At 38.3% G+C, this 18,702-nt stretch overlaps 1 protein-coding gene across 1 annotated transcript in view; it reads right to left on the minus strand.

The window, feature by feature from the left end:
- Kdm5b (lysine demethylase 5B) overlaps window positions 1–18,702 on the minus strand; it is a 99,264-nt gene that overhangs the window by 27,029 nt on the left and 53,533 nt on the right. Inside the window, exons 5-14 of the mRNA XM_008830330.3 lie at window positions 17,852–17,986; window positions 14,999–15,095; window positions 13,267–13,376; window positions 10,367–10,525; window positions 8,717–8,836; window positions 6,736–6,894; window positions 5,407–5,588; window positions 3,378–3,540; window positions 1,990–2,109; window positions 427–621 (exon numbers count right to left, since the gene is read on the minus strand). Coding sequence (XP_008828552.1) covers window positions 427–621; window positions 1,990–2,109; window positions 3,378–3,540; window positions 5,407–5,588; window positions 6,736–6,894; window positions 8,717–8,836; window positions 10,367–10,525; window positions 13,267–13,376; window positions 14,999–15,095; window positions 17,852–17,986 — 1,440 coding nt within the window. The remainder of the gene's footprint in view (window positions 1–426; window positions 622–1,989; window positions 2,110–3,377; window positions 3,541–5,406; window positions 5,589–6,735; window positions 6,895–8,716; window positions 8,837–10,366; window positions 10,526–13,266; window positions 13,377–14,998; window positions 15,096–17,851; window positions 17,987–18,702) is intronic.

The following is an 18,702-nucleotide window of genomic DNA, read 5'->3' on the forward strand; positions in this document are numbered from 1 at the left end:
CTGAATGAGAATATAGAGCATTACTGCAATAATACACTTTTTTTTTTTTTTGGTCTTTTTGAGACAGGGTCTCCCAGTAGCCTCAGCTGGCCTTGAACTCATGAGATCCGCCTGCCTCTGCCTCTTAAGTGCTGGGATTAAAGGTATGCGCCACCATGCTCAGCAATAATATACTTTAAAAATAAATACACTAATAAAACTGACAGACTATTTGAACACTTTATCACAGTGATACAAAGGGCAAAAATAAGTACATAACAGGATAGTCAATACAAACAAAAATGATAATGAAACATTACTACATATCTATTAGAATGGTTTTTACAGAAATAAAATTCAATAAGCAAAACCAAAATGGCATTAAAATAACTAAGAACTTAGTAAATTATATTCAACAACATGCAATTACATTTCCAGAAACCTTACCAATTTACGTACGGTTTCCCTTAAAGCTTTTTCATCCTCAATCATAATGGCCATGTCCTTCTGAACAGTGGAAGCCACTACAACATCTAATACATCAGCTTTGGAAGCCATTTTACAGATCATTTCATCGTGGGAAAAGACACAGTAACGGTGTAGCAAGCGATAATGTTCGACACATTGTCTGCCCAATGGAAGCTGTGTCAAAGCACAGAAGGGAATACATGACATATTCATCTTTTTTTCTATTTCCAAAAACTTCTGACTTGTGTTATCACATTACCAATATTACAGTCTGGGTCAAAACAACTACCATTTAGCAACCCCAACACTAGACTCTAAAGAGTAGGCCCAGGATCTATTTATCTTTGTGTTCCAAAGATCTGACACATTTGGTATCTTAATTGAAAAGTGCTGTAATGACAATGAATAAATGTAATATGGTATCTATTTGGAAACATAAATTTATATATTTGCACTAAACTGGTAAACTCTACTTACCACTGGGACTAACTATCACTCCAAAAATTACATGATGGATGGAAAGAGTTAAACTATTTGTGAAGAAAAGCACTAGATGAGCTGAGTGCAAAGGCACATGTCTAATAATCCCAGCATTTGGGAGACAGAGTCAGGAGGATCTGGAATTCAAGGCCATCTACAGCTAGATGAGAATTAGAGGATTTCAAAAAGGCCCTATCTTAAAGCAAACAGGAATGCACTCCAGCAATTCACTAGATTTACTATTGCACAAAACCTTGACAACTCTGTAACAAAATTCAACTCTACAATGAACTGAAACTAAACATGCCATTCAACTGTTGTACTGTGGATAATTAAATCAGTCTGTACTAAGTTTTCAGACTATAGTTATTTGTTACCAGTTAACAATAAGCTTCAGTCTTATTAAAATCAGTAGACTTAGATTGTAGTGGCACACGCCTTTAATCTCAGCACTCTGGAGGCAGAGGTAGGAGGATCTCTGTGAGTTCAAGGCCAGCCCGGAGAAATGGAGGCTTTCAGGTCACTGGAAGCTTGCTCATGTGAACTTTTGACAATGGTGGCATCATGCACAAAGACCCATGTTAACTCAATCAGACAAAGGAAGCGCTCTAGATTGGCTGACTAGACACCAGTGGATAAACTTGCACCAAAGGATATGTGGGTACAAATGCTTGACTGAAAGGACTTAACATATATAACAGAATGCATAAAGTCCAGGAGAGGGGGTGGGGATATGGAAGGGTATGGATGGGGGGGGTGTCTAAATTTGATTAAGCATTATTGTATGAAATGCACAAAAACTTAGCAAAAAAAAATTTTTTTTTTTTTTGTCTTTTTGAGACAGGGTCTCCCTGTAGGCCCAGCTGCCTGGAAAACTCACTATGTAGACCAGGCTGGCCTTGAACTCACAGAGATTCGCCTGCTTCTGCCTCCTGAGTGCTGGGATTAAAGGTGTGCACCACCACTCCTGGCACAAAAATTATTTTTTAGAGAAGCATTATATGCCATTTTCACACAAAAATGGTAAAATATGAAGAAGTTCACTAATCCATAATTACATACCCAATCAACAGTGCAGAAGTTAACAGCCTCAGCAAAATTGAATCCTTGGTTAAAACCACTGTGGTAGGCTCTTGGAAATGTAATCACAAACTCCCCAGCACACTGATTCGTTCGATAAACCTAGAGACAGGTATGAGAGGTTTATTAGGTTATAGTGACATTCTCAAAGACAATTTGGACAGACTGCATGCCTAACACTCTCGAGGCCTAGTGTTCAGTTCTCAATACCATCATCAAAATCACCAAGTTCTAAAAAGCATGTCATTTCGGTTGATCATTCAAAATTAAGATCATGCAGATTCAGTAAGATTCATTGTTCTTCTTTTTGAGATGTTAGGGATTAAACCCAGAGCCTTATGCTTATTAGACAAGCACTCTATCTCTGAACCACATCACTATGCAAATTTTTTTTTAGAAAGGAATAAGTTAGGAAAGATTCTAATTTTAACAGAAGCTATCCATTTTCACAGTAAGCTAATTTGTACTGGCAAATAATTGTTCTTAAAATTTTTGTTGTCCAGGTGTGGTGGCACACACCTTTAGTCCCAGCACTTGGGAGGCAGAGGCAGGCAGATCTCTGTGCATTCAAGGCCAGCCTGGTCTACCTGGTGAATTACAGCCCAGGGAAACACTGTCTCAAAAAGACCAAAAACAAATAGATGCTTTGTATGAAATACACAAAAATTCAATAAAAATTTTACGAAAAAGTAAAAATATAAATAAACAGGTCATTTGGGATGAGATGGTTCAGTGAATAAATGCCTGATAAGCCTAACAACCTTAGTGGCAATGTTTACACAACCTGGAAATATACTGCATTGTACACTGAAAAGTCTTTCACAGCCAGGTGTGGTGGCACACGCCTTTTGTCCCAGCACTCAGAGGCAGGTGGACCTACTTGAGTTCCAGGTCAGCTGGGGCTACAGGGAGACCCTGTCTCCAAAAAGACAAAAAAAAAAAAAAAAAAAAAAAAAAAAAAGTTACATTTACAAAGCAATGCCAGTCAGTAATCTAGGTATTAACCACAACGAATCAGCTTTTACAGTGTCTTAAGCAGGTAGGCCCATTGAATTAATAATATACAGCACCAAACAGCTGCTTCTGCTATCAAATTGTTCTGTGGGAAATACAAGATCAAATAACTTAAAAAAAAAAAAAAAAAAAAAACGGGCGCGGTGGCACATACCATTTATCCCAGCACCCGAGAGGCAGAGGCAGGCAGATCTCTGTGAGTTCAAGGCCAGCCTGGGCTACATAGTGAGTTCCAGGACAGCTGAGGCTACAGGGAGACCCTGTCTCAAAAAGACCCTTCCTGCCCCCCCAAAAAAAGAAAGTGAAGAAAACAGAAAGAGGAGTGGTAAGTTTAAGGAAGATTAACCAGAACATACAGGCACTTCATGAGTCATCAGAGTATTGGGGTTCATGATGGTCACAAGCTGGTGGAGAAGATCTGGCTGGGACACAAAGAGCTCTGGAGCTAGTTTCTTCATTACATTTTCTAGCTGTTCCGCAGCATACCCTGGGACTCCATACCAGGTTTTTGGCTCACCCCTGGAAAAAGATTACAAAAATAAATTAATTTGCAACACAAGAAAAATTGTTAAACCAGTTCACATTTTTTTAGACCTTGCTCTGTAAAACTGAACGATAACAGAATGTTCAAATCAAAGAACATTAGAAATGAGAGCAAAACATATGCATTTTCCCCTTCAAATATGAAGTTTAAGCACTTTCTATCTCTCCCAGCTCCCACTTTTTTTTGGTCCTTCTGAGACAGGGTCTCCCTGTTGCCCAGCTGGCTGGCACTCACTATGTAGACAAGGCTTGGCCTTGATCTCACAGAGTTCTGCCCTGCCTCTGCCTCCTGAGTGCTGGGACTAAAAGTGTGCACTACCACACTGGGTCCAGCTCCAACTTTTATCTGACCCTTTACAAAATACAGACACATAGAATTTCTAAGAATATAAAGCATCCCATTTCCCACAGGATATGCAGTTACCACAGTTTCCTAAAGCAGCTGACAAGGGATGGCAACCCTTCATCTTCCTTTTCCCTACCCATTCTGACAGATGAGATTTGATCAAACACTAATAAGGCAACCAGTGTTTCTAAAGAGGTCTTATTCTTCAAATTATTTTAAATTGTCAACCAGTTAATCTGTAACATCCCTGTGAAATATGGGTAAATATCATCATCATTTTACAACTGGGAGCAGTTGCCTAAAGAAACAGAAGTGATGTTGTATACATTATTCTAATTCCCTCTTTCTTGTGGTATATGCTCAATTCCTTGAGTAAGGATTTGAGTGAGTTATGGATTTTAAATTATTTTTGTGCTCAGAAGTAAAAGAAATAGGAAAAGAAGAAAACGGATTTGAAAAATGGCTTTGGGTAAAGAGTTTAAATAGTAAAGAAGTCCAAATGAATGCATCAGCTTCCCCTCCATCTCCCTTTCCCTCTTCCCTCCTCTCTCTCTCTCTCTCTCTCTCTCTCTCTCTCTCTCTTCTCTCTCTCTCACACACACACACACACACACACACACACACACATATGAGAGAGGATATTAAAGAAGCCCATTCCATCTACCAAGTGTTATGATGTCAGAATTCAGAACAAAAATGAGGCTGGCAGTTCTGAGGACCTTGAAGACATCATATACCTATATTCTGCTCCTTCCCAAATGGGTATCTGAACTATCATGAGCACCAAATGAGATTCCCACAGTGAAGAAAGCAAAAACTCAGTGCCTTCTTTCTAACCTTTCTATGAGTAAACACATTTGATTTATTTATTTTTATTTTATGTGAGTATATTTCCTGCATGTGTATTAGTGCCCTTGTGCTGTGCAGTGCCCATGGAGGACAGAAGAGGATGCTGGATCTCCCTGGAACTGGAGGAACTGGAGTTATGACTGTTAGTTGCCATGCCGGTGCTGGGATTCCAAACCGGGTCTTCTGCAAGAATAGTCAGTGCTCTTAGCCACTGAGCCATCTCTCCAGCCCCTGGATAAACACTTATTTACTTCAGATAAGACCAAACTGCTAGTCGGGCATGGTGGCACATGCCTTTAAGTCCCACCAGAGGCAGATAGATCTCTATGAGTTCAAGGCCAGCCTGGTCTACAGAGTGAGTTCCAGGTCAGCTGGGGCTACAAGGGAGAACACACACACACACTCACATCAAGCTACTCTAGAAATATGCTGTACTCGCAAAATATTATGGAAGTTCAGAGGATTCACAGACTTTCTAGGAAGCTTTGTGAACCACTGTTTTAAATTGATAGGACACCTAGTCTAACAGAACTGAAAATAAAACCACCCATTATCTTCAGACACAGGCAAGACATATCTGAGAGGAAGAAGGGAGTTTTCCTACCCAGCTTGCATACTGTTCATAGGCTCTATGTGGAACTTCTCACCAGTGCAGGTAGTTGATTGAATAGCTCCAGTGGTCTTCAATATGCCAACAGAAGGAAGAAAAGCACATTCCCACATACAACCAAGGGAGTTTCATGCCACAAATGTCAGCAGTAATATGAGCAAGGACAGACTGTTCCATCACTGGCATATTGTTCAGATTCCAGCCACTATCAAGATACTCCTAAGATGAAAAGACAAAAGAGGGTAAACTTTTGACCAGGCTCCAGTAGATGGACTCACACTGAGGGACATTTGAGGATATAAATGCATCTTCACTCCATTAAGCCTTAACATAATGGAATTGGGGGGCTGGGGCATGGGAGTGTTCAGATAATGGAGGGGGTTTAAATATGATCAAGATGTACTGTATGAAATTTACAGTGATTTTAAAATTTTTAGCTATATCATGCTAACACTTTAGAATTCTTGTTCTCTTTTAAAAGGCAGTCTGAAGAGCCTCCTTCAAAATAAGATAAAATGGCTTAGAGGTAGCAGTAGAGGAGCCACTTACACTGGTCACTGGGATATGTGTAGATCAGTTGTGCCTGGTTTGGTCTTTAAATAATGGACTCATACAATATATACTTTCACATCTACCATATATATATATGAACATAAACTATATGAGTTCACTTATGTAGCAAACTAATATATGTTGTTAGAGGTCAGGGTAGTGTGTAAGGTGATGGTGGCTGTCCTCAAAGTAAAGTAATGAAGAGGACAAGGAAAAGTGGAAACTTCATGCCAGGAAATGTCCTGTTTCTTGTTCTATGTGTGCTTAATTTGTTAGGATTCATCAAGCTATACACATCTGATATTCTTCTCTGAGTACACGTTAGATTTAAAATTCATACTATATGCATATACACACTTTAAATCTGACTTTCTACAAAAATAGAAATGTAAATCTTAGGCTTAAAAGCTTGTTGGTATGGAAAGCAAGAAACTCATAAACACTAAACAATTTAACGATAAGTTAGTATGGTCTCTCAGCTCCTCAGATTTTCTTTAGAAGGAGAAATCAAGGTTATAGAACCTGGAGGAAAAAGTGGTAGTAAAGTAATGTCCCCTTATCACCACAGCATTGTGGCATATTCAGAACTAGAATTTTTTTGAGAACTTACAATTTTTCTTGAAATTACTAAAAATCCAATAATTAATGATTTGCTGAAAGTAATCACAAAATTACTTCAAAGTTGACGAACAAAATTTCAATAACACAAGGAATTCAAAGTAAGGATACTATTAATCTACTAATATGCTCTTTAAATCAAAGACATGCTTTAAATGTAGAGCTCCTTCTCATTCTCAAAGTATCTGGAGCCTACCTCTTCCTCAGGGGAAAGTTTGATTTTTCCATCTCGGACAGGAAAACCACTGCCAAACTCCTTTGAAGCAATATCAGCTCCATATTCCACTGTGACATCTTCTTCAATAGTGCTCACCAGTCGCCAAAATTCTTTCTCTACCAGCTCTGTGGGAACCATCTAGAAATATGAGAAAAGAAGTATTTTTCATGTTCCTCTATCATGAACCCAGTCACATCTGTAAAGAGAGGCCAAGGAAAGTAAAATGATGTTCTTTATAATCAGGACTTAATTTTGTGTTTTGAGAAATATAGTATCCAATGTGGTTGATAAAGGCTTCTGAACACATTATATGACTAGACCTGCCTGAAAATAATGTAAACAGCCATGATTTTAAACACACACAGATACACACACACAAATACAAAGATCAGTTTCTTCACATCAACGAGTCCTATAAGCCACCAGACTGTCAAGAATCTGTTTTGAGTCCAGAGACAAATAACCTACATTCTCTTCCCATTACTGTCCTTCAGCTTTTAGGTAAATAAAAGTTCAGTCCTCTTAGGCCATATGCCAGCCACTGGACAAATAGGGTTATACAAACAAATAGGAAAACAATAAAATTCATGAGGAATCAAAATAAAATTTCCAATAGTATATACATTTAACTGCATAAAAAAGAAAATATCTTAAGTAACTAAAAGATAATATTAATGACATTAAGGAATAATAATGTGCTGTTGTAATCATACAGGGGTAACAATTTTCAGTAATCATCCCAAGAAATTAATCCAACCATCAAGATATACAGTACTACTGAGAAAAACCAGCTTAAATATCCAGACTTATTAAAGAAACCACTTAATTTTGACTTATTCATTTGATAGACTATTAAATGTTCTATGAAACATGCTTATATTAAAAGTAAAAAAGAAATTAGGCTGGGCATGGTGACATGCCTTTAATCCTAGTACTTGGGAGGTAGAAGCAGGCAGATCTCTCTGAGTTCTACCTGGTCTACATAGCAAGTTCCAGGCCAGCTGGGGCTACAGGAAGACCCTGTCTCAAAAAGACAGACAGACAGACACACACATACACACAAAAAGAAATAAAAATGGGAATCTTATTGTAGTTTATAATCTAATCACTATACAAAAATATAGAATAAATGTGTCCCTGAGGCATGGTACATTGCTTGGCACATAGTAATTTTTTTTTTTTTTCTGAGACAGAGTCTCACTATGCAGATCAGGTTGGCCTTGAACTCAGAGACTGGCCTGCCTCTCCTTCCCAAGTGGTAGTATAAAGCTATGTACCACCATGCTCAGCCATACAGTAATCTTTCAAAAAAAATTTGCGACATTTTCTTTAAATAACATGTGTTGGACTAAAAGAACTGTTGTTGGTCATCTTTATTGGTATACACTGTTACTGTTGCTATACAATTTGTATTAAAGAGCAAAATAGTTAAATGAAAAATCAGGATGCCAAGTATTGTGGGATTCTAATACCACTAAATATATTAAAAGTTCCATTCTGCGAAATGGCTGCCAGAGTGAAACCCTTTTTTTCAAATCTGTCTCCAATTGTTACTAAAGATCCTAAATCACAACAGGAAGGTATGGTGGCACACACAGGAGGCAGAGGCAGGCGGATCTCTATGAGCTGGAAGCCAGCCTGGTCTACACAGAGAACTCTAGGCCAGCTAGGGTTATATAGTGAGACCCTATCTCAAAAACTTAAATTTAAATTTAAAGAAATGAAAATTTAAAATCAGGACTAGTGAGATGGCTCAGTGGACAAAGGCCCTTGGGTTGCTGCCAAACCTGAAGATCTAAGTTCAATCTCACATGGCAGAAGAGAGCCAACTTCCATAAGTTGTCCTTTGACCTCCACTTGTGCTATGTGGCACAAGTACCTAGACACATGACACACACAAATATACTACATGTAATAAATTGTTTTTAATCCTAAATCAAAGTAATATAAATGTACATACATGAACTGGCATGTTGAAATAATCAGATTTGAACGCATCTGCCATTTCCCCAAAAGTACGAAGAGTATAGTCCCTGGCTGCTTGCTCAAAGCCAAATGCTTCTTGTGGCTTACTACATTCCTGCATAAGAAAAGAAAACTTGAGTTCTAGATTACACTTAACAATGCCAAGTATATTTGACCAATAGTCAAAAGGACAAATTTTTTAAAAGGTTTAAAAATTTATTAATTCTATAAGAGGTCTACATTAGAAAAATTAACCTGTTTGAAGAATGAAATTGTTCTAGTGAGTAAAAGAAATTTTATTTATTTGCAACTGAGCAAGTAATATATTTTAACAACCACAACTTGGTATGATTTAAATACTCAATTTTAATTTGCTTCAAGAGCAAATGTTTTCAATACTGAAAATGAAGTTAAACTGTAAGATCAACATAAAATAGATCAAAATAATGATGACAACTAAATAATGCCATCAAAACCAGAACACTAAGAGGTTAACCAAGGCACCATAAACTGACCAAGATAATGGTGAGTCAATGAATTTGGATACTGCAGACCCATTTGTAAGGTCATCCCTATCAATGCACTAAATATTTAAGCATTTAAATATTAATATTTATCTAGCACCATGGACCCTTTCCCTGTTCTATATCTAATAACCTCTCCTTGATGGGACCATTTTTATGTTATAATATGACTATATAGAAACACTCCAGGGTCACTTATATCTAAGCAATATAATGAAAATCTTGTTACTATTATAATCTAATTCTAACACAAATATTCTAACTAACCACTTCCTACTACAATGATACTCATAAAGGTGACAACAAATTCTTTTACATATTATTAATATAATCACAATAATAAACTAAAAATGATAAATTACTAAAATTACTATAATTACATTTGTTTAAAACAGAAAAAAGTTCACAGCTTTTACGTGAACACATGTAAAAGCCAGGCCCCCAAGTATTTGCAGGGTGTGCGTAAACAGAGACAGAGAAGCTCTGTGGCCAGCCAGTCTAGCTGAATCAAAGAGCTTCAGATTCAGCAAGAGACCCTGTCTCAAAAAATAAAGATAGAAAGCAACTGGAGGAAGATAACTGACATTGACCCCCGGCCTTTACTTACACACACACACACACACACACACACACACACACACACACTGACACCCCCCCAAACAAATCTGGATGAATATATGCCAAGATAATGGTTATCTAAGCACTGTGAAATCATCTATTTTAAGGTATTCAGTGTTTAAAAATTCTTACGAAGAGTTTTTACAATGAGTTTCTCTGTTTTAGAAAAATGCCTCTGGCTAGGCGTGGTGGCTCACAACTTTAATCCCAGCACTCGGAAGGCAGAGGCAGGCAGATCTCTGGGAGCTCGAGGCCAGTCTGGTCTCCACAGCGAATCCAGGCCAGCTGGAGCTAAAGGGAGACCCGGTCTCAAAAAGACCAAAAAAGAAAAATGCCTCTTAACTGAACTGTGTATGTGCACTGTGGAGCTTTGTAAGACCTCTTTACAATTCCAAGCCTATTTTTGCTCATGGACTTCATTATTATTGATTACCAGATCTAAAAATCACTGGCAAAGGAAAATATTCTAAAGGAAATTTTCTTTCTCTGTCATTAATTCTTACTTGAGCCAAACACTTAGGACACCTCCAGTCTCCCTTGGGAACATCATGGAGCGGTGGAATCAAGCAAAAGGTATGGTAACTGTCATCACAGCCATCACACAAGAGGAGCCGGTCTTCATCACTGCCACTGCCACATAAGAGGCAGACATACAGATCCACCTACAGCAATGAAAACAAATACAGAACAAAGGAATGTCAATTCATTGATTTTGTGAATTTCTTTTTTCATTTTGACAGGATCTCCATGTAGCACAGGCTGTTCTAGAAGTTGTTTAGATGATGATGACCCTATTAACTTCTGATCCTCCTTTCTTCAACTTTGAGTGCTGGTATTACAGGCATGCAGCACCACACCTGGTTTATGTGTTCTGGGGATTAAGCTCAGTGCCTCATGCATGCTAGGCAAACATTCTACCAGAGAGCCGTGTGCCCAGCCTCAAATAAGGGATTTAAAAAAAACTTTTATATATTTTATTTTTCATGTACACATATCGCAGCACATGTGTGGAAATTAGGGGACAACTTTGGAATCAGTTCTCTCCTTCCTCTATATGGACAGGGATTAAACTCAGGTCATCAGACATGGCAGAAAGTGCCTTTACCTGCTGTGCCATCTTGCTGGCTCACAGATATTTAAAAAAAACTTCTACAACTTCTATAAAACCTTCCTATGAGGAACTGTTCATAATCACATATACTCCCCAATTCTGAACTATGATCTCCAAACTCTATCAATTTGCATGTTTTATTTGGGTTAAAAAACTAATTTTTGGTAGTTGACAATAATCTTAATAGGTAATAAATTATTAACCAAGCAATAAACTGTATTAAACTAATATTCTGGAGACAGGTATAGTGGCATATGTCTATAATCTCAGCACTAGGAAGCTAAGGAAGGAGAATTGGGAGTTCAAGGGTAGCCTGGGCTACATAGTGAGACCTCAACTAAAAAAAAAGTTAAACAAAACCAAACCCTGTCACTTTGAATTCTAATGATGAAATTGAGAAGAGTGCCCTCTGCTGCTGGTGGTGGAAACCTGTAATCCCAGTGCTTGAAAGCGAAGGGGAAAAGAATCTGGAGTTCAAGGTCAGTGTTAGCTAAACAGCAAGTATAAACCCAGCCTGGGCTACATGAGACCCTGTTTTAGGGGGAGGAAAAATGCCAAACAAAACAAAAGTTCAGACTTCCCTCAAATAACCCAATGATAAAGCATATTTATTACTAGCTACATACAGGCTGAACTGTCTTCCCCCTAAATTATGAGTGAAGACACAGGGAGAAGCAAGTTATCTACAGTCAATCTCACCAACACCTTAAGTCTCAGACTTTACAGCCTGCAGAACTATATAAAACAAGTTATTTAAGCTCCCAATCCATACTTACAGCTCTCCGTAAATCTAATACTAACATAAAGCTAAGAGGTCAACTAACAAGAAGTTTCAATTTTTATTGAAAGAAATGAAAATCTGGGCTCTGCCCATTTTCTTATTGTATGTTCATGCATGTGTGGGTTAGGAGTAATGAAATATTTATGGAGAGAAAAATAGGCTGAAAATAAGATAAAAGATACTGCTGTCAGGATCTCATAAGAAGGCAGGGAAGAGGTTCGATCTGATCCTTTCTCATGTAGCAAGAGTCAACTTTTAGTTTTTTGAGACAAGGTCTCAACTCCATAGCCCTGGCTCACTTTTGAACTTGTGGCCATCCTACCTCAGTCTTCTGAGTACTACGATTACAGGCATGAGCCATGACATCAAGCACAAACATCACTATTTTTGTTGTGTGCGTGTGTGTGTGTGTGTGTGTGTGTGTATGTGTTTTCAGACAAGGTGTCCCTGGAGTGCCAGCTGACCTGGAACTCATTATGTACACCAGACTGGTCTTCATCTCACAGAGATCCATCTGCCTCTGCCTCCTGAGTGCTGAGAATAATGGCATGTACCACCACACCCAGCACCACTTTAAGAAACAAACAAAAACAGGGTCTCATTATATATCCCTGGCTAACCTGGAACTCACTATGTAGACCATGCTGGCCTCAAATTCAGATCCGTCTATCTCTGCATCCTGAATGCTAGGATTAAAATTGTATGCTACTACAGACATAGTAACACAGATAGCAGGCACAAGCATGTCAACCAATGTTTCAATGGAGTAAAAACTCTTCAGCTCTCACATTCTCCCAAGGTCCCACCTACTAATTTCCAACTCCTTCCTTCTTTTTCATTGCTTTTCCCCCCTTGCTAGATGAAAAAGTGCAAAACATCAACTTGATTTCTGATCTCCTTTCAGCTCATCTGCAAGTGGGTTAATCATTTATGATAATTCAATGCCAAAGTAGACATACTCCAGAAAAATCACTGCCCATGTTTCCCAGCTATTATTATTATTTCATGATGTAATCTGGTATTCCCTCACTTATAAACTGATTAAAATGGCCTGAAAATATCTTTTGGACATTAAGTTAACCAATCCTAAGTAACACATATAAGTATAACCTTATGAGTAAAGAAACTTAAAGAAACAGGCTAGGGATGAAGAGTGGTAGTAGAGTGTTTGTCAAGTATGTATGAAACCCTGGGTTCCATTAAAAAAAATATGCTGCTGATTTCCCAGATCTGGTGCTGCAGCTTGGTGTCACAGTGCTTGCCTAACTTTTATGAGGCTCTGAGTATGATCCCCAACAAAGAAAAGAGAGGAAAGAATGAAGGGTGGGCATCTGTAATCTCAGCAACTCAGAAGGCTAAGACGGGAGAAACAAGAGAATTACAAATTCTGTTAGGAGAATTCTGACAGGAGAGATCCTGTCTAAAACAAACAAACAAACAAACAAACAGCCCCCTAAAAATGAAGGTGTGAAGGACTGGAAGGAGGAAAAGAAGGGGAAATGTCAACTCACAGCATTGGTGGCTTTCTTAGATCGACTCTTGGGTTTTTCTTTCTCACTTTCTAAAATATAGTCTTTCTTCTCACTGGGTTCTTGCTTGATGTTAATTTTCATTTCTTTCTCTGCAGGAGGCAATCCAAAGTTAGTTCTTTCTGTACTAACCTTATCTCTGTTTCCTCCCGCACCTTATCACTTTCTCTCTCCTCTCAAAGCATAAACTATACACAAACACAATTCGTATTTGTTTTCATTTTAGTACCAGCACCCAGTGTTACTATACACAAGGGCTCAATGCTGATTTTAATAATACAAACTTCCACATCAATTAAATTTTAGCATGTGAGTATTAGTAAGGACAAGGTGTTCACAAGTGTATGTCTTCAAAATGGGAGCTAAAGCACAATTCGGTGAGGAATTAGACATGTTCCTCTTATCAGGTTGATATATAAACAATTCAACAACTGGATCTCTTCCATATTATACATAATCTCTCCATCCTCTAAGAAGATTTTCTGGTCAACTTCCTGGTCTCCAAATTCCTGGATCCAAAGGGTAATAATTTTGGCTAAAATCTAGCTGTCAATTATTGAATGTGGTAGGCACTGAACAAGGCTTTCTATAAATTTTATCATTTCAAAAGAACATTGATGCTAAAAGAAATGTCACTATGGTCACAAAGGGCCAGGATTCAGCATTGTATGGCCATGGCCTACTCACTAATCTCTAAGGAGACCTAATTTTAGTATTTCTTCATTTGTACATATCCCATGTGTATATAAGATACAGTGTTTGTTGAGGCTGGAGAGATGGCTCAGAGGTTAAGAGCACTGACTGCTCTTGCAGCAGACCTGGGTTCGAGTCCCAGCACCCACATGGTGGCTACAAACCGTCCTTAACTCCAGTTCCAGGGGAATCTGAAGCCCTCTTCTGACCTCCACGCATTGCACAGCACAAGTACACTCACATACATGCAAGGCAATACATTCATACATGTAAAATAAAAATAATAAAGTACTTTAAAAAAAGATATAGTATTTGTCATGTTGGGCAAAGAGGTGCCTTTTATCCCAGCCCTCGGGAGGCAGAGGCAGGTGAATCTCTGTGAAATCGAGGTCAGCCTGGTCCATATAGTGACTTCCAGACAGGCTGGAACTAGAAAGACCCTGTCCAAAAAAGAAAAAAAAAGAGGATACAGTACTTCACTTATATGAACCACAAATTTACTTCTAACCAGGCACAGAGGCACATTCCCACAATCCCAGCGCTTGGGAGATAGAGGCAGGAGAATCATGGTATAAGCTCAAGGCCAATATAGTCTACATAGAGTTTGAAGCAACCAGGAATATATAGCAAGATCCTATCTCAAAAAAGAAAGAAGGAAGAGAAGGAGGCAGGGAGGGAGAAAAGGAAGGTGAAAAAGGGAAAAAAGAAAAAGAACCTCCCTCTCAATGCCTTTAACCAAGTGACAGCCATACAAACATCAACAAAATCCTGACTAGAAAATGTCTCTCTACCTTGCCTGAAATAAATTCAAAGCAGCCACCCATCTAGCTATGGTTGGAAATTTCACCTATATTCCAAATATGCACATTTATATTTTTCTCTGACTAGCCTGTTAAGAATAAAGAGAGTAGCATATTAAAAATTTATTTCTCAAATCCAACTGAGTAACCAGAACACAATAACTGTTCTAATCATTTTTACTTACTTTTTGCCTTCTTATTCAAGAGTAAACTTTCCTTACCATTTTCACATTTTGGAGTTGAACAACCCATTCGGCGTCTCAGATTATGAGTTCTGGCTTCTGCTGGCTCTTCTGGTTCTATTTTAATATTCATGGCCTAAAAAATTATTGTACATATAAATATTTTCTTATAGGTATTTTTAATTGTAAGTTCAGAAGATACCTTGGTTCTCCCTCCTAGGAGAGATTGCATTTTTTGAAATTACTCTTATACACAAATTAGATGCATACTGTCTACTATAGTCAAAAAAAAAAAACAGGGGAAAAAAAATCAGAGGACTGAAGAAATCAAATTATGAGGAAAACCACTACCCGAAATGGAAATAACCTTTATTTTTCTCTAGAAGCTTCTCAATTCTCCTCTACTTTTAATGCTTTATTTATTAAAAATCCTGGTGGCGCACGCCTTTAATCCCAGCAGAGGCAGGCGGAACTCTCTGAGTTCAAGGCCAGCCTGGTCTACATAGTGAGTTCCAGGACAGCTGGGGCTACAGGGAGACCCTGTCTCAAAATGACCAAAAAAAAAAAAAAAATTGATAGATAGAGGTATTACAAATTTCATTAGTGTCTAAGATTTTTCTTACCTCCTCAAAGGTCTACTTGTATTTGTGGAAAATCTAGCTTCCATGATCTTCAATGAATTCCTTTTTTTCTTATTTTTAAGATTTATTTTGCTGACTGTCTTGGCACTTTAATCCCAGCACGTGGAAGGCAGAGAAAGGTGGATATCTCTGAGTTCAAGGCCAACCTGGTCTACATAGTAAGTTTCAGCCAGCCAGAGTTATAAAAGGTGAGACCTTGTCTTGGGGGGGGGGGGCAAAGATTTTTTATTTTTATTTATGTGTGTGCCCACATGTGCGTGAGTATCTTCAGAGGCAGAAGAGGGTAGCAAATTCCCTGGAGTTAAGGTTATAGGCTGTTGTTAGCTGCCTGAGGAGGGTGCTAGAAAATGAAATTAGGTTCTCTACAAGAGCATTAAGTGCTCTTAACCACTGAGCCATCTCTCCTTCCTCATCAATAAATTATTTTAATGAACCATTATCATAAATGATACCTCTAACATAACTGTTAAAAGACTACTTCCTCGTTAAGGGTATTTATGTAATCCAGTCTGTTTCTACTGCTTCTCAGAATGCTGATATATATTAGTAGAACAAAATCACTTTTGTGGTAACAGTCAAGTATTTGCAGAACTATTTATCACTTTCTCTATGTCCACAGATAACAAAATTTCTTCTGTGGGCATTATTATTAACATTAGTTGCCTGGCAGACCCAGGCATCCATAGCACAAGGGCATGTCCTACATTTCATGTCCTACATTTATAAAGATCAAGAATAAGGGGCTAGAGAGTTGCCTCAGTGGTTAAGAGCACAGCCGTTCTGGCAGAGGACCCAGGTTTGATTCACAGCACCCACACGGTAGCTAACAACCTTCTATAACTCCAGTTCCAGGGTAATCTGACATGCTTTTCTGGCACTGCATGACATGGGTGCACTTACATACATGCAGGCAATATACTCATACATACAAAACAAAAATAACAAAAATATTTAAAGATCAAAAAACCCATAGAGTAGGAGCACAGTGGCTCATGCCCTTAATCTTAGCACTTGGGAGGCAGAGGCAAGCAGATCTCTGTGAGTTTGAAGCCAATCTGGTCTACATAGGGATTTCCAGGACGGCTGAAGCTACGGGAAGACCCAATCTCAAAAAGACAAAAAAAAAACAAAAAAACAAAAAACAAAAACAAAAAACCCTCAAAACCCAAAGTCATGCATGGTGAAAGATGTCTATAGTCCCAAACTTGGGAGGCTGAAGCAAGGGGATCACAGCAAGTTCAAGGCTAGCCTCAGTTATATAGTAACAGCCTATCACCAAAGTCCAAAACCATATTCTCAAAAATAATTAATTTTTACATAAATGAGCTTAATTTAAACTAGTTTATGGGCTTTAAATAATCATAATTTCCTATTTGGGTTAGTTTTCTTCATCAAGAAACGGAGTCACTAAATTTTACCTCTGTGAAAAACAACTGTCAATGATTATTAAGCTGCCACGGATTGTCTTAGAAGCATGATCTGCCCTATGAGGCTTCTCAGCACTGTTTCCTAGAATTTATATGCTATCCCAAGCTAGATAGAAATCCAAAATCTCTAAACCTCTGTTTGGAAACAGAAAATATTCTTCCCATCTGAACAGAAAAGCCCTAAAACTAACTGGGTCTGGTGGCACGTGCCCATAATCCCAGCACTAGGGAGGCAAAGGCAGGGGGATCTCTGTGAGTTCAAGGCCAGCCTGGTCTACATAGTGAGTTCCAGGCCAGCTGGGGCTACAAGGAGACCCTGTCTCATAAAGACCAAAAAAATTAAAAGAAAGAAAAAAAAGAAAAGCCCTAAAGCAAATAATCGCACTAGTTTTTCAATTCTCCTGATTTTCTCTCATGCCACTTTCATTTCATCATTTAACTTAATGCACTATTTCATGCTTCCCAATTCTTTCCTCTTCTTGGCATAAATGTTCCTAATACCCAATTGTTCTTAAAAAAAAAGTCCCCATCTTCAGATACTCCACCTTAAATCTCTAATGAATATTACCTAACTTTGAGGGTGAAGGGAGAACAAGAACACAAATTATTGCAGTTTTGATTAGTAAAAACTAAGCTTTCCAGCAGTGTTTTGTGGGCAACACCATCCCTACCACCAACGTACAAGGTGAACAGTACAAAGTATCCCTTTATGAGATGAACAAAGCTCAAAACTACAGAGCATATCATGTACATGAGAGAATGTCAGGGGAGCAGACATTATACCACAACTCAAGCACTCCTAATTGACTCCATCAAGTTCTTACCTCTGCTCTCATTCGCTTTGCTCGGCGGGCTGGAGGACATGTTTCTGAGGGTGGTACAGACTGCCTCTGGGGAATATCATGGGGTTTGTACTCCTTGTCCTTTGTGTCTGAGGTCAGGTTAGGCTTCTGCAGACACTAAAAATAAAACAGTTGTAGTGATGAATTTCCCTTCCCTTTATAATTATTTATAGAGTTAACAGGTCTACTTCTTTAAAAATCTAAGGAATACAAAGACAAATCTAAAAATATCTATGATATATACACACTTACAAATAAGTTATTATTCTATATGCCTTAGAAAGGCATGCCTTGTTAATACCTTAACAAGTCAACAGTATTGCTTAGATTTATTCAACTGCTTATCTCCTCAGGTTTCCAAAAAGTCCTAGCAGGCCAGGCATGATGGTTCATACCTGTCATCCCGCTTATGTGCAACAGGATCCTGAGTTCAAGGCTAGCCTGGGCTATGTAGTAAGACTCTACTAACACAAAAAAAGTATTACCTCATCCAACAGATTACCTTGATTTTTACAATCATGTGGATTCACACATAACAATGTTATAATCAAAATATAACCTGAGTTGAGAAAACAGGTCATCTAACTGTAAAAGATTCTTTCTTACTAAGGTTTTATTTCCATATATCCCTACAAAATCTAACTCATGAGACAAAGATTAATAGATAACCCACAGCAATGAATTTGGTTCTGTTATGGCAGACCTAAAAATGTGTGCCCTTCACAAGTTCATATGTTTAGACACATGGTTCCCCAGCTGATGGTACTGTTTTAGGAGGTCGCAGAGCCTTTAGGAGCTGGCCTAGCTGGACGAAGGCTATTACCAGGGGGTGA

This window comes from Nannospalax galili, unplaced genomic scaffold (assembly GCF_000622305.1).
Source record: "Nannospalax galili isolate Female #2095 unplaced genomic scaffold, S.galili_v1.0 scaffold113, whole genome shotgun sequence".
In the NCBI taxonomy this organism is placed as follows: Eukaryota; Metazoa; Chordata; class Mammalia; order Rodentia; family Spalacidae; genus Nannospalax; species Nannospalax galili.